This window comes from Furipterus horrens, unplaced genomic scaffold (genome assembly GCF_987537825.1).
Source record: "Furipterus horrens unplaced genomic scaffold, mFurHor1.1.pri manual_scaffold_2, whole genome shotgun sequence".
Classification (NCBI taxonomy): domain Eukaryota; kingdom Metazoa; phylum Chordata; class Mammalia; order Chiroptera; family Furipteridae; genus Furipterus; species Furipterus horrens.
Window position 1 is genome coordinate 74,383,479 of NW_028327172.1, and position 21,900 is coordinate 74,405,378.

General features: G+C 42.0%; 1 protein-coding gene across 1 annotated transcript in view; it reads left to right on the forward strand.

Annotated features, from left to right (window-relative positions):
- Positions 1-17,353, forward strand: part of ACAT1 (acetyl-CoA acetyltransferase 1) — a 52,584-nt gene extending 35,231 nt beyond the window's left edge. The window contains exons 6-12 of the mRNA XM_090265884.1: positions 4,762-4,905; positions 5,340-5,490; positions 6,574-6,669; positions 7,779-7,892; positions 8,764-8,828; positions 14,066-14,223; positions 17,075-17,353. Coding sequence (XP_090122010.1) covers positions 4,762-4,905; positions 5,340-5,490; positions 6,574-6,669; positions 7,779-7,892; positions 8,764-8,828; positions 14,066-14,223; positions 17,075-17,195 — 849 coding nt within the window. The 3' untranslated portion in view covers positions 17,196-17,353. The remainder of the gene's footprint in view (positions 1-4,761; positions 4,906-5,339; positions 5,491-6,573; positions 6,670-7,778; positions 7,893-8,763; positions 8,829-14,065; positions 14,224-17,074) is intronic.
- The last annotated feature ends 4,547 nt before the right edge of the window (positions 17,354-21,900 follow it).

Below are 21,900 nucleotides of genomic sequence, written 5' to 3' on the forward strand. Positions count from 1 at the left end.
ATGGTAGCTTTGCTGGATAGAATAATCTTGGTTGTAGGTCCTTGCTTTTTATCACATTGAATACTTTTTGCCATTCCCTTCTTGCCTGCCAAGCATCTTTTGAGAAATCAGCTTAGAGTGTTATAGGCACCCCTTTGTAGGTAACTCTGCTTTTCTCTTGCTGCTTTTAAGATTCTCTTTATCTTGAACTGTTGGCATTTTTAATCATGATGTGTCTTGTTGTGGACCTCTTTGAGTCTAGCTTGTTTGGGACTCTTTTTTTTTTTTTTAAGTCCTCCGTTTGGGACTCTTTGTGCTTCTTGGACTTATATGTCTATTTCCTTTGCCAAATTTGGGAAGTTTTCCTTCATTATTTTTTCATATAAGCTTTCCATTTCCTGCTCTTCTTCTTCTCCTTCTGGCACGCCTGTGATTCGGATGTTGGTATGTTTAAAGTTGTCCCAGAGGTTCCTAAGCCTCTTCTCCTTTTTTTCAGTTCTTGTTTCTCATTCTGTACTGGTTGACTGTTTTTTTCTTCCTTATGTTCCAAATCATTGATTTGAACCCCAGTTTCCTTCCCTTCACCATTGGTTTTGTGTGGATTTTCCTTCGTTTCATTTAGCATAAACTTCACTTCTTCCCTTATGCATTTGCCGTACTTAACCATATCTGCCAAGCCTGTGCGCATCTTAATCACCAGTGTTTTAAACTCTGTGTCTGTTAGGTTGGCTCTCTCCTCATCACTTAGTTTTCCCACTGGAACCTTGATCCATTCCCTCTTTGGGGCCATACTTCTCTGTCTTCTCATCTTGACAGGCTCCTGTGTTTGTTTGCCTCTGTGTCTCAGGTAGAGCTGTCACTCCTGTTAAATTGTAAGGGGCGGAGCCTTAGGTATTCATCAGTACAGGGCTACCTGTTTCACCAAGTTGTGGTGCTGTATGTGGAGGAGGAGTCTTAGAGGGAACAATTCGGCTTGCTGAGCACTTGCCTCTTTTCCAGGCACTTCTCCCACTTCCGTATGGGACTGGCATCTCTCTAGCTGTTGCCCTGGCCTTTGTTCCCAGAGTGGGTGGGTCTGTGGATGTTCTTGGACGGTGGGGGCCATTTAAACAAGTGGACTCTGCTGAGAGACAGGCAGTTTCTTCTTCTGCCCCAACCCCCACTGGTTTGCACAGTCAGAAGTTAGGAGGCTTTGTTTTCCCTGGTGCTGAAATCGTGAGCTGTGCAGTCTGGTCGGATGCTGGGAGCACTCCCCAGGTTTCTCTCCCCACTTTTAAAAAGGTGTGACTGCGCTTTCCTCCAGCCTGCCACTGCTGCCACCACATCTCGACCTCTGTGCCCTGGCTCTGCCCTTCCTGCCTGTTTGGTTGAGTATTTCTTCTTTATATCTTTGTTTGATAGACTTCCATGCAGCTCAGTTTTCTGGAACTTCTGGTTATCTGTAGTTTTGAGGTAGCTGCATCCCTTCTTAGTTGTAGGGGGAGATGCAGTGTGTCTACCTATGCCTCCATCTTGGCTGGAAGTCTTCCTATATTTCTTTTTCCTTCACCAGGTTAGGGACTTTTTTTAGTCATAATTTTTAAAAGATTTTATTTATTTTCGGAGAGAAGGGAAGGGAGAGAGAAAGGGAGAGAAACATCAGTGTGTGGTTCTGTTACACGCCTCCAACTGGGGACCTGGCCTGCAATTCAGGCATGTGCCCTGACTGGGAATCAAACCGGTGACCCTTTGGTTCACGGGCCGGCACTCAGTCCACTGAGCCACACTAGTGACTATTTTTAAAATATGTTCTCAACATCTTGCTCTCTCTTCTCTTTCTGTTTCTCCTATGATGCAGATGTTACGCTTCATGTTGCCCTAATGGTCCTTTGTACTTTCCTCACTTTTTAGAAAATTCGTTTTTTTGCCCTGAGCAGTGTGGTTCGGTTGTTTGGGTATCATCACACAGAGTGAAGGGCCACCTGTTTGATTTCCAGTCAGAGCACATGCCTGGGTTGCAGATTGGTTCCTGTCAGGGTGTGTATGAGAGGCGAACGATCGATGTTTCTCTCATACCAATGTTTCTCGTCCTCTCTTTCTCCTTCCCTTGCCTCTCTCTAAAAGTAATAAAGAAATAAATTCTTTAAAAACATGTTTTAAAATTCTTTTTTCTAAAGAACAAACTGAGCTAAGAAAAAAAGAGACTCATAGGGAGCACTCTGCGAGCTCTGTGGCTGGTTGGGTGTGGCGGGATTGATCGAGAAAGAAAAAGGACTCATGGACATGAAGAACTGTGGTGATTGGGGGCAGTGACGGGCTGGGTGGAGGTGGAAGAGGATGTAAGGTGGGGTACATGGTAGTGGAAAAAATGCAATAAAAAATAAACTATTAAAAAATGCTTTTTTTTTTCCTGCTCTGATTGGGCATTTTTTGCTACTTTGTCTTCCAAATTACTGATTTGAATTTCTTCTTCATCTAACCTAACGTTGATTCTCTCTAAAGTCTTGTTTCTGATATTGTATTTTTTTATTTCTGACTTTTTTAAATGGTTTCTATGTCCTTTTTATGCTGCTGAAATTCTCACTAAATTCACTGAGCATTCTTGGAATCATATTTTTGGATTCTATACCTGGTAGATCGCTTGCCTCCATTTCATATTTTTCTTTCTCTGGAGATCTCTCCTGTTCTTTCACTTGGGGCATGTTTCTTTGTCTCCCTGTTTTGGCTGCTTCCTCGTTTGTTTCTGTGTATTAAGTAGATCTGCTGTCTCCCAGTTTCAGGAGAGTGGCCTCATGTAGTTGACATCCTGTGGGACCCAGTGGTGCAGTGTCCCTGATCACGGGGTGCTCTCCAGGAATGTCCCTTGCGTGGGTTATGTGAGCCTTCCTATTGTAGTTTCTTTTTGTTTTTTGTTTTATCTGAAAAACAAACATGTATTTCTTACAGTTTTGGAGGCAGATAAGTATAAGATCAATGTGCCAGCAAATTCAGTTCTGGTGATGGCTTGTGTCCTGGTTTGTAGATGGCTGCCTTCTTGCTGTATCCTCACATGGTAGGGTAACTTAAGTTGAGTTTTGATTTTTGTTAACCCATCCATTTGTGGGGTCAGCCCTCAGGCTGGCTGATTATGAGGATTGACCCCCACCACAGTGTATGAGCTGCTGTGTGGGTGCTGATCACATGAAGTGGGACTTGCCTCAGCAAAGATCTCCCTTTGGATGTGCTGCTTGTGGAGCTAATTGGATCCTACTCTGATGTCTGAAGCCCACCACTGGATGTGTTGGTTCTGGGACCTCTTGGGAGGAATTCTGGCACAGGTCAGTGTCACACTTTGCCAGTGACTGGCCCTGGGCAATCTGTTTGGAGCTAGAAAGCAATCCACAGTTTGTGGCTGCCTTTGCCGGGGTTGGGTGTGCGTGAGAAAGGCCAAGTGTTACACCAAGCCCAGGTTCCACCAGCACTGAGCCTGGGGGAAGGTCAGCAAAAGGCGCAAGGCACCCCAAGATCTTCCTCATCTCTGCCTCTGCCTGCTAGGCACAGTCCCTGGAAGAGTCTTGGTTCTATGCAAGTTGCGCGAGGTGGGTTCTCAGTGAAACACCAGGTAGGTGTTGAGTTCTGATTAGCTGATAAAAATTCAAACTCGGGTGCCAGTGCTGGGTCTAGGGCCACTCAGCAGAAGTCCTAGGGTTCACTAAGGCCAGCTGCCATCCACCAGGTGCCCATAGACCTTTGTGGTGCAGGAGGTCTCAGGCAATTGTCAGGGTGAGGCCAGCAGAGTTTATTAGGTATTAACAGACCAAAATTTAGCCATGTGAAGAGAGGGCTCTGTACCAGGCTGGTGTGCAAGGGAAAGATGGCCCCTGCCTTAGAGCCACACTGCTCTATCTTGACATCCTGAGTCTGCCTGGACCTCCATCTATACCATGTGTCTAGTCAGCTGACTTCTGTGCAGAGCATGGGCTTGGCAGGGTGGCACCACAGGGAATCAGAAGTGTGGGGCTATTGCATTGATACTGTATGGAGACTAGTACTGTACCCAAAAATAGATGGCATTAGTGTACGGTATGGGTGAGGGACTCAGCACAGGGATCCTGGTGGTTGTTCCTTCAGCTCTCCTAAGCCACAGTACTCATTCTGTCTTCACATGAGTTTGTTCTGCTCCAAGGTGCCTTCCCTCCACTAGAGCCCAGGGTGAGTGGCTGCCAAAGAGATTTTGTGTTTTCTTTTTAAGAGGCTGCCTGGGTTTCTGCCTGACTCCTTTCTCTCCCTGGCAGCCAGAATACCTGCTGATTTTCACAGCTATATGCTCTGTGGGCTAAGACTTCTCTGGTGCTCTGGGCTAGGAAGCTTGGCATGCGTTGAGACCCCATGCTCCTCGGGTCCTTTGCAGCTGATATCCCTGGGGATTCTCAGTTGCCACACATGCAAGTGGGGTCAGTCCTTTTTGTGTCTCTGCCTGTCCTACCAGTCTTGATGAGGCTACTTCTGTAAATCCTTAGTTATAAGTCTTCTGTTCAGCTAGTCTTCAGTTGACTATTCTGGTTGATTGTTCCATGTTTCAGCTGTAATTGCAGTTAGGTCCTGGAAGGGGAAGAGTGTAACTTCTACCTACTCTGCTGCCATTTTGGATCCCTTCTGACTCTATCTTAATTATCATTACACATTTTAAACCATTTCCTTTCACCAAGGTCACTGTGTTCTGTATAACAAATGTTTAATAAAGCCCATGTTTGCTGCAGCTGTGTAGTGGGTTTGCAACTACTATCTACATTGACATTGGTTTTTCTTTGTGTTGCTGATCAGGATGTGATGGTGGCAGGTGGGATGGAGAGCATGTCCAACGTGCCCTACGTAATGAACAGAGGAGCAACACCATACGGTGGAGTGAAACTTGAGGATTTGATTGTAAAAGATGGGCTAACCGATGTCTACAATAAAATTCATATGGTAGTTATTGCTTTTTACTAGTGAAATGCCATGTAATATATAATACTGCTTGTTTTCAAACATGTATTTTAGAAATTGAACTGAAGGATCAGCTCTATAACTGTTGATTTTAGCTATTTATTTTAGGAAAATATTTGCATATGCTCATTACATCAGCTTGGCTCAATTATTGAATAAATTGCCACACACTGGAATGGGCATTTTCTGACTTCCAGAATGGACTCTCTGTAACTGTGTAATTATTTGCCTTTGAAAAAGCAACTTCTGGTTTAACCCAAGTATTTAAAGATGAGACATGAGTGAAAAGTTACCTAGTACAGAAGAACATATTTTAGGAAACTAAATTTAACTGCTATTTTGTTATCCAAAGGTAATAGATATTTTATAAGTTATACAAAGGTAACTGTTCTTTTAAAATTTCCAACTTTTATCAGGGCAACTGTGCTGAGAATACTGCAAAAAAGCTGAATATTCCACGAGAGGAACAGGATACTTATGCTATTAGCTCCTACACCAGAAGTAAAGCAGCATGGGAAGCTGGGAAGTTTGGAAATGAAGTTACTCCTGTCACAATTGCAGTAAAAGGTAGAGAGATAATGTTCCAAAATAGATTTTATTTTTTAGTAGACTTTACATGTTGGTAAGTTTTTTATGTTTAAAATTTAAATTAGTACATTTTCATCTTTTCCATTTCAACTGAGGACACTGACCCTTCTACTTAATTAAGGGAAATGTTGCCAGAGAATATAGTTCAACCCTACTTAATATAAGATTTCATTAAATTCCACTAAGTGTATTATTTTAATTTGAGGAATGTATTTATTAGAATTCTTTCTAATATAAGTGACAGACAACTCATTACCTTAAGGGAAAAAGAAGAATTATTAGGTTTCTGGGATTACCTTCTAGAACTGAAGGATGTATAGCAGCAACCATTCAGCTCCTGGAGTTTTAGGGATTTGAGCTACATATACAGTACTTATCAGGACATGCTCTCTTAGCTTCTTGGTGTTTCATGCTTTTGTGCTTAATTTGCACAGGTTTCTTAAGTTTCTGCCTTTATCTCTGTTCACATGTATAAACCTCAAAGAGACCTCCTGAGCAACTGCAGCAGAATAAATCCATAGTAAAGGCTCATTAACCTGGTTTAGGTTACATTTCCATTCTAGGAATTATTACTATGCCCAGAATGATGGAATACTAGAGCTTATCCAGCCTAGGTAGAACATCTACCCCTGGGATTAGGAAAATGGGATCCTTGATCATAGAAGGAGGTGTAGAGAGGAGAATGGGATGCGGCTGAATAGATTTAAATTATGTCAAGCTATGCATTAACCTTTAAGATATTAACAGATATAGATGGTAGATTCTACAGGCATACAAGGGAGGCACAGACTACCAGGCACCTTCTGCAGCTTCTTACTGAATGACTAATTGTTGTCTTAACTGACGATAACTTAAAAGATTTTTGGCCTAGGCCAGGTAGCTCAGTTGGTGGGAGCGTCATTCCAGTACATCAGAGTTGTGTGTTTGATCCCCAGTCAGGGCACTTACAGGAATCAACCAATGAACGCAGAAATAAGTGGAACAACAAATCAATGTTTCTCTCCTCCACCTTCCTCTCTCTAGAAACTTTTTTTAAAAATTTAAAAAAGATTTTTGTTTTAGGAAAACCAGATGTAGTGGTGAAAGAAGATGAAGAATATAAGCGTGTTGATTTTAGCAAAGTTCCAAAACTGAAGACAGTCTTCCAAAAAGAAAATGGTTAGTATTAAGAAATGAAGCATAAGAAAAAACATGGAGTCTTAACACTATATCTGTTCTTGGAATTGCATAATTCTAGAAAACATCTAGGAACTATTTAACATTTTCAATACATCAAGCGTAAGTGAAATTAACAAAACAAATATTTGGATAAAAGTATATTTAAAATTGCCTAACAGTTAATACCATTCATATATAAATCCTAGGAAAGATTATAGAATGACTTTAGAATTGGTTTTCACATGTAGCTCATCTTAAAAGTTTATCGTGCTATGAAAGTCAAGTTTACTTATTATGTTAAATATCTATAAACTTCTTGAGGACCTGAGATGACAGCTGTGTTGTTCACTGTTATACCTCCATTGCCAGGCATGCAGTAGTAGTTCCTTAATAAATACCTGTTGAATGTTAGTATAAATGAGATTCAAATGTTCTTAATGGTTTTGAAATCCTTTGAGAAAGACAGTTCTGCTTTAAAAATTGGCTGTATATACTTGTGCTAATAAACCAAAAAAAGTCCCCCTCCCCTGGTTGAATCTCTCAAAACCAATTATAGGAAAGAATCAGTTTTTTTAAAAAGCATCATATAAAAATTTATATTGCAAAAGTATATTTAAATATATTAGCATTGGTCTGTTATGTCCATTAAGCTGTTAAAAAACACACCATAAAATTCTCATTTAAAAAGTATAGCTCAGTGATTTTTGGTATTCACTGACATTTAACTTCAAGTGGTTGACGAGAAGACAAAATAAGTGATTTTGATAGATTTATAAAATATATGAGTGTCTTTTCTATGGTGGGTAAGCAAAGAGACTAGGGGGGAAAATATGAACTGGTCTTTCCCTTTAAAGAATTGTAAACTAGCATTTACCCAGTGCCATCACACATGTATTTCTGAGCTAGCTTTGAATAAACTGTTACATTAATTGTGTTATAGTTAGCTATATGTATATATATTTCCCAAGGGCAGGAGTTATCTCCATCTGTATATGTAATTTTCCATGCATCTAGCAACATAGGCAGTACTTGGGAGGAATTTGTTTTATTGAACCAGATTAACTCAGTGTGAAAGCATGGCTTGACTCCATGCTCACTGATGACTTTAGGCACAGTAACAGCAGCCAACGCCAGCACCCTGAATGATGGAGCAGCCGCTATGGTTCTGATGACTGCAGATGCGGCCAGGAGACTCAACATTAAACCACTGGCAAGAATAGCAGGTAGGAAATGTTCTGAACCTGTTTATTCCTAAACCTCTACAAGCCATTCCTGAAACTGAGTTTCTTGATCAGTAATACATAATATTGGAGGAATTTCTAGCAAAAGATTGTGCTTTGTGACAGGACATAACTAGTACATATTTTAACTGAGATAGAAGCTCCTTTAATATTTTTATTATAATTTGCTTTCTATAAAAGTAAGCTTAGAAATCTTTTCCTATTCTATGAGTGTGAGAATATGTGGTACATGACTGACGCTGGCATTATGGGGAAAAGTCACCAGATAAAATTCCATATACATAAAAAAGAATATGGGATTAGGAGTCTAGAAACAGCAAACCTAGATATTCTGGCATTTATTATTAACTATATGGCCTTGGCATACCCTCAACCTCTTTAAGCCTATTTTTAGCTGTAATGAGTTAAAAAGACATTTTTTCATAATGAGTTAAATGGATATTTTGTTAGTTTACAAAAAACCTTGTTACTGCATTTTATTTTTAGTTTAGAACATGGCTTCTTAACTTTAGCCCTATTCACCTTTTACAATAATTCTTTGTTTTGGGTTTGTTCTGTACATTGTAGGTATCCTTGGTCTCTACCACTAGGTACCACAGAAAGTGGCATTGTACCCACTGCAACAAGCACAAATACCTCTAGATAATGCCAGTGTCCCTGGAGGCAAATCCCTCCAACCCCTACTCATGAAAATCAATGGCTTATACAGAATCTTAGGAAAGAAAGAACTACATTTGCATATATTACAGGGGTTAGGTAACTTGCACTTTTTCATATTAAATATAAAGTTGTTAGATACAGCTTTGGGTGCTTATAGAAAGGATTTTTAAAACTTTTAATTTTTTTTATAAAGCATTTGCTGATGCTGCTGTAGAACCTATTGATTTTCCAATTGCACCTGCGTATGCTGTACCTAAGGTGAGAACATACTCTATTCTGCCAACTTTTGGTTTGCTTGTACCAAGATTGCAGGTTTTATATTTTAAATGTTATTCATATCCTAGAGCATAGCTTGAATTACTTGTAAGTCACACACCAGTGCAGTAACCACAAAGTGGGAGTTTGGTATGGCAGAGTAAAAGGGGATGCTGAGGGTCCCAGTTCTAGAATTCAAAGCAAATACTCATTACGAGAAGGAAAGGTCTCCATCCAGAAAGAGAACTGTTAGGAGCGGGTGTTAGAGTAAGACTAGATACAGAAAACCTACCTACTCCAATTTGTCAGTCTCAGTCTCTGTGGAAAGTTGCTGATGAGTCATAAGAAAAGAGCCTCAGGGAGGTTTGTCGAGGAATCTTAGAAGACCGAACACACATTGTTTCAGGAGAAGGAGGCCCTCATACAAGAGAGTGAACTTCCGAGCACAGCACTGAGATTAAGACAAATGCATGGAGATTAAGGGCAGAGAAGGGTCAGGAAACAGTGGGGAGCGATGACCTGTCCAGAGATGGCAGATCTCAGAAAGTGACAAAATTATACAATTGAAAGTGAATGTATTACACTGAAAAGGTGATAGCCAGTTCTGGGTTCTGAGGGTAGATGCCTGACCCAGCCAGATTCTGAGAGCTAGAGAAGTGTCTACACTGGGTGCCGTGCTGTGTCCCATGCTGTTGGAACAGAAGAAGCTGCTTGAACTCGACAGCTTTAAAGTTACCTGAGCCCAATGGAGGAAGACAGGAAGGCTCAGGAGTAGTTCCATGTTAATTTTATCGATGCTTACAACATAAAAATTTCTAAAGAAAAAGAGCACAAGCAATATTTTATAAAGATAATCACTACCATCATAAAACCTTTCTGCCTATGAGGAACTGCCAAAACAAGAGATATTTTAAAACACTTTAAAGAAATAAAAGAATTTAAATAAAAATTTACAGTAAAGTTACAATAACTGAATATCTGTGCCCCAAATAACTCCACAGCAACGTTTATAAAGCAGAAACTATAAGCAACACAGTAAAAACATTAAGATACTAACAGTACAGATTAATATACTTCTTTTATTTGATAGACCAAGTTTCTCTTTCTCTACAAAATATCAGTAAGATAGCGCAAATAAAATCCTTCGGACGCCCGCACGTCTCAGTCGTAGGTTGGCCTCTCGCGGTTTCCTCTGCAAATAGGCTCTGTGGCCTGGAACCCGGCCCCGGGTACCCATGATCGTGCACCGAGGGCCGTGAGGGGTTGCCTCCGAGGTTCCCGCCACTCCACAAGCAAAAGCATGACAGCCATCCCCTGCAGCAGGTCGTTCGTGGCCACCCACGACTACTGTGGGCGCTGCCTGGGCTCCACTTCCAGTAACAGCTCCTGTAGAAGTGCCGAGTACCCTGAGGAAGTCCTCCCCAACCACCCTGGTCACTGCAAGGCTGACCCGGGTTACTGGTGGGCGAGCTGCTGCTTTGGGAAGTCCTCTTTCGTTCATGGCCACGGTGCTGGAATCCCCAGAGCACTCGAGGTTCCCCCCAGGCCTCCAGCAGCATGATCACCTGTGACCTGACTCTGGAAGCCTCAAGGAAGCCACCTGCCCGCCCCGCACCTCCCCCCATCCTGAGTGGCCGCCACCAGACTTCCAGAGGCAGTGGGCTCTTTTGAGCCCCTCCCCATGCCTCCCTCTGTGCCCCGGTTCCCCCTCCTCACCCCGCCCCACAAACTAGGCAGACTGCAGCAAGCAGAAGCAGTGGGCTCTTTTATATCAAAACAGCAGAACACCAAAAAGGAGGTTGAGAGAGCCCTCTCTTTACCACCCAAGCCACACGCAAGCCTTCCTGACACCCGTGACCACATGCCTTGTCCCCAGTGTAAAATAAACGACGAGCAGCCAGCTTAAAAACAAAATCCCTTGATGACAACGCAGTAAATTGAGAAATTAAAATTGGAGTTTCTTCCAGGAAGCTAAGAAACGCCTTATTTAAATATATCTTGTATCAAAAAGAAACACAAATTGAATTTCTGTTCAATATGGCAGAGTAGGTAAATACAGTGCTCACCCCCTCCCAGAACCACATCAAAATTACAACTAAATTATAGAACAATCATCACTGAGAACTACCTGAAGACTAGGTGAACAGAACTCATACTACAGATAATGCAGAGGAAGCCATGTGAAGACTTGGATAAGTGGAGGCATGGAATGGGTAGATCCTACACCCTTGCTGAGGCAGTTAACAATTGAAGGGATATTTTGGCTGTGGGGATCCCCTCGGAGGAGTGAGTGGTCCCAGCCCAGGGCTCCAGTGCCAGGAAGAAGAGGTCCTCATAACATCTGGCTGTGAAAAACAGTGGGGACTGCAATTAAGTGTGAGAGACGGCTGCTGGCGTCCTAGGCGGTCCTCTTACAGGGCCCATGCAGAGACTTGGTTGCTCACAATCTCACTGTCTCACTTCTTCTTGGCTCTAGCACAGGGGGACATATGGGAAGGAATGGAATTGACTAGATTCAGGGACAGGGCTGGTGGGGCAGGGCTCTGCATGCAAGTGCTGGTAGGCACCATTGTTCCTTTGAGCCCTGCCTCTGTACAGCTGGCGGATGCTAAATTGAGCTCTCCATTAACCTAGCTAACACTGTTTGCCCTGCTCTTGATTTACTCTGAGGCCCCACCCCCCCAAATCATGCAACTGGTTTGAATGTCTTCGAGCAGCTTTGCCACAGAGGTGCCTTACCTTGGCTTGCACTGTGGACTTTCCAAAAAATCACAAAGGTCCACAAAACCCAAACAAGCATCATTTGGCTTCAGTGTGCCTTGTACCTCTTGCTAAATGGCCAAGCCTGGCACAAGAACTGACTGGTCTCAACTTCACAAATCTGGCATAAAGAGTGGCCAGTCTTGGCTTGGAATATAGCTTCGACTAAGCAGCCACAGCAAAGTACAAGGGACAGCTGGCCTCAGCTCACTGTTGTGCCCATCAAAGTATCCCATATCTAACACTAGTGGCAGCCAGCCTTGGTTTGCAGGATGGTCTCTCCCAGTGCCTTCAAGCCCAGCAGAAGTGTCAAGCAACTGCAGGCCACTTTGTAGCTCCTACCAGGTAGCACCAAGCCAGGAACAAAGGATGGCTGACCTTGACATCACTAACAACCCTCCTAAGAGCCTCCAGAACCAACACACCTGGTGGCCGATTTCAGACCATGCCAGAGCACCACCCAACCAGCTCCATAAATGACACAGCAAAGGGCGGACTTGGCTGGCACCAGAGCCCCACTAAAGCAACAATTTCCTCTGTGGAGGCTGCCCCTGAAAAAAGTCTGTGCCTGCTGTAGTCAAGTCCAGCCCTCATGAGAGTCAGCCTCACCTCCTGACGTACCAACAGCAAATAAGGATGAACTACATTAGGAGGGTACACACAACCTACACATGGAGCAACCACCTCAGGTTACCAGGGAGATGCCCCACAGGACACCTTCCACATAGAGCTACTCTGCCAAGATGAGATGTACTAGCTCTACCAAATACATAGAAACCATCACAGAGAGGCAGACAAAATGAGGAGACAAAGAAATATGGCCCAAATGAAAGACCAGGATAAAACTCTGGAAGAATCTGAATGAAATGGAGACAAGCTTTGTACTAGATACAGAATTTAAAACACTGGTTATAAGATGCTCAATTACTTGTAGGAAGATTGTGTGAAAATGAGAACGCCCAGCAAAGAAGTGAAGAATACAGTAACTTAAATGAAGAATAATTTACAGGAATCAACATTAGATTAGATGAAGCAGAGAACTGATTCAGCAGTTCGGAAGACAAGCCTGGAAATAGAGGGATGCAAAAGATATTTCATATAAATTGTAAAAAGAATAACTGGGGGTAGCAATACTTATGTCATACAAAATACATTAAAACAAGTGCTGTAACAGACAGGAGGTCATTTCATAATGATAAAGGGATCAATCGAACAAGAGGATATAACTCCCTTAAACATCTATGCATCCAACTTAGGTGGACCTAAATATATAAAGCAAATATTGACTGATAAAGTGAGATTGACACTAACAGAGTAATAGTAGGGGACTTGAACACTCCAGTGACATCAATAAATAGATCATCCAGACAGAAAACACAGAGTACTGTAGTTATCTTAAGGGACACATTAGAACAGTACTTAACTGAAATTTTAAGGATATGTCACCCCCAAATCAGGCAATACATTCTTATCAAGTTCACACAGAACATTCTCCTGGATAGACCATATGTTAGCCTACAAAATAAGTGTCAGTAAATTTAAGATTGAAATACCAAGCATGATCTCTAGTAACAATGGTATGAAACTAGAAATCTATTACATGAAAACTGAAAACACAAACATGTGGAGGCTAAATAACTTGCTGCCAAAGAGTGAGTGAATGAGATCAAGGAAGAAATCAAGGTACCTCCAGGGGCTTCTGGCCAAGATGGAGGCATAAGTAGACATGCTTCGCCTCCTTGCACAGCCATAAGAAGGATTCCACCTACCTCAATACAAAATACAAGCAGAACTACCAGAAAATCAAACTGCATGGAGGTCCATCAAAGATATAAAGCAATAGTCATCCAGACAGGTAGGAGGGGCACAGCCGGGGTAGAGAGGATGCAATATGGCAGCTATGGCTGTGGTGAAAAGGGAAGTCACACATTATAAAAGCTGGAACACCTGGGGAGCAATCTCAGTTCCGGGCCAGATACTACAGCTCATGGTTCCAGCACCGAGAAAATAAAGTTGGATTGCATAATCAATAAAAAAAAAAAAAAAATAGAGTACCTTCAGACAAATCAAAAGGAAAACACAATAACTAAATTTATAGGGCACTTCAATGCAGTTCACAGAAGGAAATTAATAGCAATACAGGCTTGCCTCAAAGAACACAAAATACCAAATAAGTAATCTTATACCTAATGGAACTATAAAGAGAAAAACAAAGCACAAGGTGCATAGAAAGGAAATTTAAAAGATCAGAGCAGAAATAAACAAAATATTCTAGAAAAGCAATAGAAAAGGTCAATAAAACCAAGAGCTGTTTGAAAAGATAGATAAACCTTTAGCCAGACTTATTTTAAACCAGTATAGTATTGTATCACATGCAACTGAAAAAATAAAATTTAGCCCAAAATTGCAGAATTTCAACAAAACAATGAAGTTTTAACTGTTAATTATTGAAAAATAACCTATATATTTTTAAATTTTAGGTTCTTAAAGATGCAGGATTGAAAAAAGATGATGTTACAATGTGGGAAATAAATGAAGCCTTTAGTCTGGTTGTACTAGCAAACATTAAAATGCTGGAGATTGATCCTAAAAAAGTGAATATCAACGGAGGAGCTGTTTCTCTGGGACATCCAATTGGGTAGGTAAAATTGTCAAACAAATACTCTGAAGTAGGTTAATGGTTGCCTTTGTGTTTCTATCTAAAAGTCCTTCATGATATGTTATTACTACTCTGTGTTAAAGATTTCCTATCCACCCTTCATAATGCAAACAACAATTATGACAGGCAAACACTGAACACGTATTCGTAACATTCATTGCTTGAAAACTAATATTGTATTATTCTGAAGAAGATTTAGGGTTAAATTCTACAGTTGGACTTCTAGAAAAGCTGTACCTATTCTTTTTTTTTTTTTTTTTTTTTTATCAGACAATGGGTTTATTGAGGGGAAAGGGAGAAATGGGGTGCAGGGGAATGGGGACTCCTGGTCCTCCTCATGAGCCCGTAGAGTCCCCTTTTTTTCTTTATTAAGTGTATTTTATTATGTTGTTACAGTAGTCCCAATTTATTTTCCCTTTGCTCCCCTCTGCCCATTACCACCCTTCCCTCCAGTAATCCCACCCCCCTTAGTTCATGTCCATGGTCGTGCATATAAGTTGTTTGGCTTTACTGTTTCCTGTATTTTCTTAACTTTTCCCTGTCTGTTTGTACCAACCAATTATGCTTTTTTTTTTAAAGAATTTATTTATGTATGTGTTCGTTTGTTTACTTATTTATTTTTAGAGAGAGGGGAAAGGAGAAAGAGAGGGAGAGAAACATCACTGTGTGGTTGCCTCTCACTTGCGCCCCCTGACATGTAACCTAGTCATGTGCCCTGACTGGGTATCGAACCAGCGATACTTGGCTCAATACACTGAGCCACAGCAGCCAGGGCTCCGGTTATGCTTCTTAATCCCTGCACCATTTCCCCATTTTTCTCCCTACCCCCTCCCTGCTGATAACCCTCCAAATCATCCCCACACCTCTGATCTGTTCCTATTCTGGTTTGCTTAGTTGGATTTTGTTTTTATTTTTTAGATTCAGTTGTTGATAGTTGTGAGTTTGTTGTCATTTTAATGTTCATAATCTTGATCTTTTTCTTAATTAAATCCCTTTGACATTTTATTTAATAATGAACTCCTTTAGCTTTACCTTGTCTGGGGAGCACTTTTTCTGCCCTTCCATTCTAAATGATAGCTTTGCTGGATAAAGTAATCTTGGTTGTAGGTCCTTGCCAGTCCCTTCCTTGCCTGCCAAGTTTCTTTTGAGAAATCAGCTTAGAGTGTTATAGGCACCCCTTTGTAGGTAACTCTCTGCTTTTCTCTTGCTGCTTTTAAGATTCTCTTTATCTTGAACCTTTGGCATTTTAATTATGATATGTCTTTTTTTTAAAAAATATTTTTATTTATTTATTATTAGAGACAGGGGGAGAGGAAGAGAGGGAGAGAAACATCAATGTGTGGTTGCCTCTCACACACCCCCAACCTGAGACCTGACCTGCAATACAGGCATGTGCTCTGACTGGGAATTAAACCAGTGACCCTTCGGTTCACAGGCTGACACTCAATCCTCTGAGCTACACCAAGCAGGGCTAATTATGATGTGTCTTGGTGTGGTCCTCCTTGGGTCTAGCTTGTTTGGAACGCTCAGTGCTTCCTGGATTTGTCTATTTCCTTTGCCAAATTTGGGAAGTTTTCCTTCATTATTATTTCACATAAGCTTTCAGTGTCTTGTTCTTCCTCTTCTCCTTCTGGAACCCCTATAAATCGGGTGTTGGTATGTTTAAAGTTGTCCCAGAGGTTCCTAAATATTTCCTCATTTTTACAATTGTTTCCTCATTCTGTACTGGTTGACTGTTTATTTCTTCCTTATGTTCCAAATCATTGATTTGAACCCCAGTTTCCTTCCCTTTACCATTGGTTTTGTGTGGATTTTCCTTCGTTTCATTTAGCATAGCCTTCACTTCTTCCCTTATGCTTTTGCCATACTTCAGTATATCTGTCAGGCCTCTGAGCATCTTTATCACCACTGTTTTGAACTGTATGTCTGTTAGGTTGGGAATCTCCCTGTCGCTTAGTTTTCCCACTGGAACCTTGATCCATTCCCTCTGTGGGCTATACTTCTCTGTCTCCTCAACTTGACAGGTTCCTGTGTTTGCCTGCCTGTGTCTTAGGTAGAGCTGTTGCACCTATTATATTGTTAGGGGTGGAGCCTTAGGTATTCATCAGTATAGGCGACCCATTTCACCGCATTGTGGTGCTATATTTGGGGGAGGGGTCTGAGAGGGAACAATACCACTTGTTTGGTACTCGCCCCCTTTCCAAGCACTTCTCCCACTTCCATATGGTACTGGTACCCCTCTAGCTGCTGCCCTGGCCATCGTTCCCAGAGTGGGTGGGTCTGTGGATGTTGTAGGAACATGGGGGCCCTTTAAACAAGCGGACTCTGCTGAGAGACTGGCAGTTTTCTTCCTCCGCCCCAACCCTCACTGGGTTTGCACAGTCAGAAGCAATGAGGCTTTATTTTCCCTGGCACTGGGACCGTGAGCTGTGTGGTCTGGTCTAGTGTTGGGAGCATGCCCCAGGTGTCCCTCCAGCCACCACACCATATCCTCTCTGCCTCAGCTCCACCCCTCCTACCTGTCTGGATGAGTATTTCTTCTTTATATCTTTGTTAAACTTCCATGCAGCTCAATTTTCTGGAATTTCTGGCTGTCTGTAGTTTTGAGATAGTTGTATTCCTTCTGAGTTATGAAGGGAGATGGCAGTGTGTCTGTCTAGGCCTCCATCTTGACTGGAAGTCCTGTACCCATTCTTGGAACAACTCTCCCAAGTTTAAGAAAAGTAATGAAATTCACCTATAATGGCAAATAATCTTTTCAATAAAACCTTTTTTGTGTGACTCATAAATTCTTATTTATTAAAGAACCAAAATTCTTTCTTAATCCTAGGATGTCTGGAGCCAGGATTGTCACTCATTTGGTTCATGCTCTGAAGCAAGGAGAATATGGTCTTGCCAGTATTTGCAATGGAGGAGGAGGTGCTTCTGCCATGCTGATCCAGAAGCTGTAGACAACCTCTGTAATCAGTGTGACCACCCGGCTACCTTGGGTCAGCTTATACTCAAAATGTTTCATTTTTTATTTTCTATTTAACTTTTAAAAATAAGACAGAAAAATCAAATCCCTAAATGTTTTGAAATAAATTTTTTCTTCAGGTTTAAATTTTAATCTTTTGAAAGTTAAAATTCTTATGTTATAAAGCTATATATTTGAAATACCAGTATGCAAACTTAGTGACTTATAAGTTGCCAGAGCCGTCCATTTTAGAGAATGATTTGAGGATTTTTATAAGGTCAAATGAACATTATCTGTTGTTAATTTAGATTTACTAGACTCTTTAAAGTGAGAGCGACTATATTGGGCAAAATAACAATGCCTCATACCATTCACAGAGAAGCCACAACCAGTGACTGCCGTTAGAAAAGGAGAAACTTATGTGCTCAGGCCTAGAGTAGGTATAATTTCACATAAGCTAAGCATTTAGGATTTGGGGTGGGGTCACACTGAGAAAACCCTGGGGTTTGCGCTCTTAATTACTACAGCAACACAGAATGGGAAAGAAGCTAGAAACTGCTCATCTAAATGGATTTGTAAAGGAAAGAGATTATCCCTTTCAATATGGCACAATGCTTGTTCTTAAGCAGGATAAAATGCAGCACAAGTAATTCAAACTGCATTTCATCTGGAAAAAAGCACCCTGTAGGCAGGGGCTATGCACATGCACGTCAGCTGCCGCTCCGGGAGGGAAAGCTCCCACTTCATGGAGACTGGCAGTAGTGGGGGGACAGAAATGGTTGTTTACTGTCCTCAAAGCTTTGTTTTAACCCCTTTAATCCTCACAAAAATTCAAGAGGGTATGTACCATTATTATCTATTATCATATTAGATGGATAAGGAAACTGAGGCACTGGATGGCTAAATAAAGGTCAAGTAACTGGTAAGTAGCTGAGATGAATTCAAATTGAAGCAGTCTCACTCCAGAGCCCATGTTAACCATTATGCTTAGCTTCTCTATGCTCTTAAGTGTCCAACCTAACTGGAATAAGAACCTGTAAGATACATGAAAAAAAAGAAACCCAAAGTATATTAGAACACTGCATTGAAGAGATGCAGAACTATCATTGCATCCAAAAGTCAGTGATCTGAAAATGTCTAAAAAGCTCTGGCAATTCTGTAAAAAAAAAAAAAAAAAAAAAATTTAAAAAGTAAAAAATAGAGGAAATGAAAAAAGATATAGAATCAACAAGTTGTATTTCTTAAAAAGAAATAAAAGCAAATAGCATTCGAAGGCAATAATTACAATATATTTTTAAACTTTTCTTTTTAGTACTAAGCAGGCAGATGTTGAAGGTCTTATTTCATTAGGAAAATTAACAGAATCATGCTAAGACAATATGGAGCAAACGCAGTGAAGAAAAATAATTCTTCAAACATCTAGGTAGAAAAATTGGTAGCCTCAGTCTTTATTTCTATTATAGTGAATAACAGAAGACAAGCGACCAGCATCTGCATAGTATTTTTTTTTTATCCTTACTTGAGGACATGCTTACTGATTTTAATGAGTGGGGAAGGGAGGGAAAGAGGGAGATAAACATCAATGCAAGAGAAAAACTGAACTGTTGCCTTTCCTACTTGACCTGACTGGGAACAAACCAGCACCTACGTATTTGCCTTGACTGGGAATCAAACCTGCAACCTTCTGGTTTAGATTGCAACACTGCACCCAACTGAGCCACACTGGCCAGGGCTGCATAGTATTTTTAAAGGAATAAAGTCATAAAGACACCAGAATGTATCTAGGCACATAAGAGCTTAGAAAATAGAGTACTGTGATGTTTCCTCCAAAAATGACAGGGTAAAGACTAAAAATTAAGAATTCAGGAATGTGAAAGTTTAAAAATTTTTAAATGATTAAGGACTGGCTACGGATGAAGGTTAGTTAGTGGTAACAGGAATATAAGTTATACAGTTCATTGAACTATGTAGAGATCAGGGGTGCAGTCAAAAATCTGCATATAACTTTTAATTCCCCAGTTAATTGTCCCTTAGTATCTGCAGAGGATTGGTTCCAGGACACCCCATAGATAAAGAAACATAATGCTGTTCAAGTTCTCTCTATAAAATGGCATAGCTCGGCGCGGCCGGAAGAGCACCCACCCCCTCACCCCGCCATGCACCGCACGTTGGTGAGGAACCTGGCGCTAAACCAATCGCAGACGACCTGCTTCTGGGTTGGGGTTTCCTGTGTAGCAGAGCAGCTCCCTTGCTGCGATCTATTGAAAGTCAGCCCTCCACACAAGGGTTTGTCCTTCCTTCCGTGTCCCACATGGCGGCGCGGAGGCGTCCCCTCGCCAGAGGGCTCGCGCAGACCGCCCCCCGCACCCCACCCCCACCCCCGGGGTGCGCTGCGTGTCCCGCCGCAGCCACGGCCCTCAGCGCCCGCCACCTCCCCGCCCCGAACCGCCGTCAGGGGACTCCGGACCCGCAGGCTGGGACTGGGGAACACGGGGCAGAGGGACGGCGGTGGGCGCGCGAGGGTCCCCGGTCCCTATTCCAGGGGCACCGGGTCCAAGAGCAGGACCGCCGCATCTCTGGTCACGCGTGTTTCCTTCTTCCCCCCAGTTGTCCCCCCCCAAAAAATAAAAAATAAAATGCCATAGGTCATTGCATACAGTCGGCCCTTCATATCCAGACTCCCAGCAGTTATTTATTCAAAAAAACCTGCCTAAGAAGTGGACTTACATAACTCAGTTCAAAGGTCAACTGGATATGCTAAATAAAGGCAAATGCCCGTATAAATAAAAACAAGTTCTATATCTTAAATTACTATAGAAGGTAAGAGCTTAAAAGCCCAATTATAAAGTTAAAAGAGAGGATGACTTCTAAATTTAAAATAGGACAAGAACTATTCTGTATAAAGAAAAGATGATTCAGTTATGTAGAATCCAAAGAGAGAGAGAGGAGTGTAAGGAACTTCAGCACATGAGTGGGAGCTGACTGTGACCTTCCTTGGAGAGCAGGGGTGCCAGCAGATGCCACCTCCATTCTGACTCAAGACCACTACAAATCACCAATATCTCTCTAGAAGGAGCAGGTACACATGTCTGGCACCACAGATTTGCAGGTGACCCTCAAGGAACAGGCCCTTGGGTCACCAGCTTTGACAGGCAACAAGGCTTACACTCATGTGTCCAACAAAAACTATAGCAAAGCAGCAGCTGTTAATGGGTGTAGGATATGCGCCTTTTCCACCCATAGCTATGTACTCGGGCCCAGTGCAAAGGGAGCAGGCCAAAAGCCCATATCCGTGGAAGGGTGCTACCTACCTATTTTCCCAGCTGCTACCTGATGGGGTCAGAGAAGGAAAACTCTGACTCCAAAAAACCTCCGCTGCCTTGCGGCATACCTCTTCAGGGGAAAGGCTAAGGGAGTAAACCCCGACAGAAAATCCAGAGCCAGAGTCCCTAAGGCGGTTTGACGTTGTAGTCAACACCGGCAACTCCTGCGGCGCACCTGAAGCCAAGCTGTATTGACTCCGTCTTTCGCTTGGACCCTTCAGCTGCGAAGAGAGGGGGGGGTCTGCTGCATGGGCAACAGCAGACCCTCCATATCACCCTGCCCAGGCTCTGTAGCTTCAGCTTCACTGGAGAGGACACTCCAGCGTTGATTCAACACGGGAGGAGACAGATACCGTGTCACTCCCGAGTCGGACTGCACAGCCATTCTCGGCGGTGCAGATAAGACTCTTAAGAAGCTACACCATCGTCTCTCGAGACGGACGGCTGCCAACAACAACCTGATGGGGTACAGCCTCCAATCAGCCTGTATATAGGTGCTTGCTGCGATCCTCCCCTTTAGGACACTGAGAGGTTTTGGCACATCTTCAATTATTGGGAGCCACTAAGAACAAAGGCAGCAAAAGATTAAAACAATCAGGAGCTCTGGCCAGGCTGATTGTGTCCTCCAGAATTAACACTGTGTTAGGACTGGGAGAAGTGGCTGTTTTATCTAATGAACAGAAATCAACACAGAGTAAAGGAAAATGAAGAAATAGAGGCGTATGTTCCAAATAAAAGCATAAAACACACCCCAGAAACAGACCTTAATGATAAAGATGTAAGTAACTTACCTGATAAAATTTCAAATTGATGGTTATAAACGTGCTCAATGAGGTTAAGAGAATAATGTATAAGCTCTGGCAGGGGAACTCAGATGATCGGAGTGTCACCAGATACTCCAAGGTTGCAGGTTCGATCCCCAGTCAGGACTCACACAACAATCAATGTTTCTCTCTTTCTCTCTCAAATCAATTAAAAAATAATGCATAGGGAATTTCAGGAGCAAAATATAAGCACCAAACAAATTACAGAGTTGAAGAAGAAAATAACTATACTGAAAAATTCAAGAGAAGTTCATTCAACATCAGAGTACTTCAAGTGGAAGACAGGATCAGTGATCTCAAAGACAGGGCAGTAAATGTCATCTAATCAGAGGAAAAAGAAAAAAATGTTAACTGGTTAAAGGCCTTGTGTGATACCATCAAGTGGGCAAATATATGCATTTCGGGCCCCCCAAAAAGGAAAGGGGCAAAAGCTTATTCAAAGAAATCATGGCTGAGAACTTCCTTAATATGGGAAATGAAATGAAATGAAAATCCACGCAAGGAAGCCCAGTGTTACAAAAAAGAAGAGAGTGCAAGGAGCACCATACTGAGA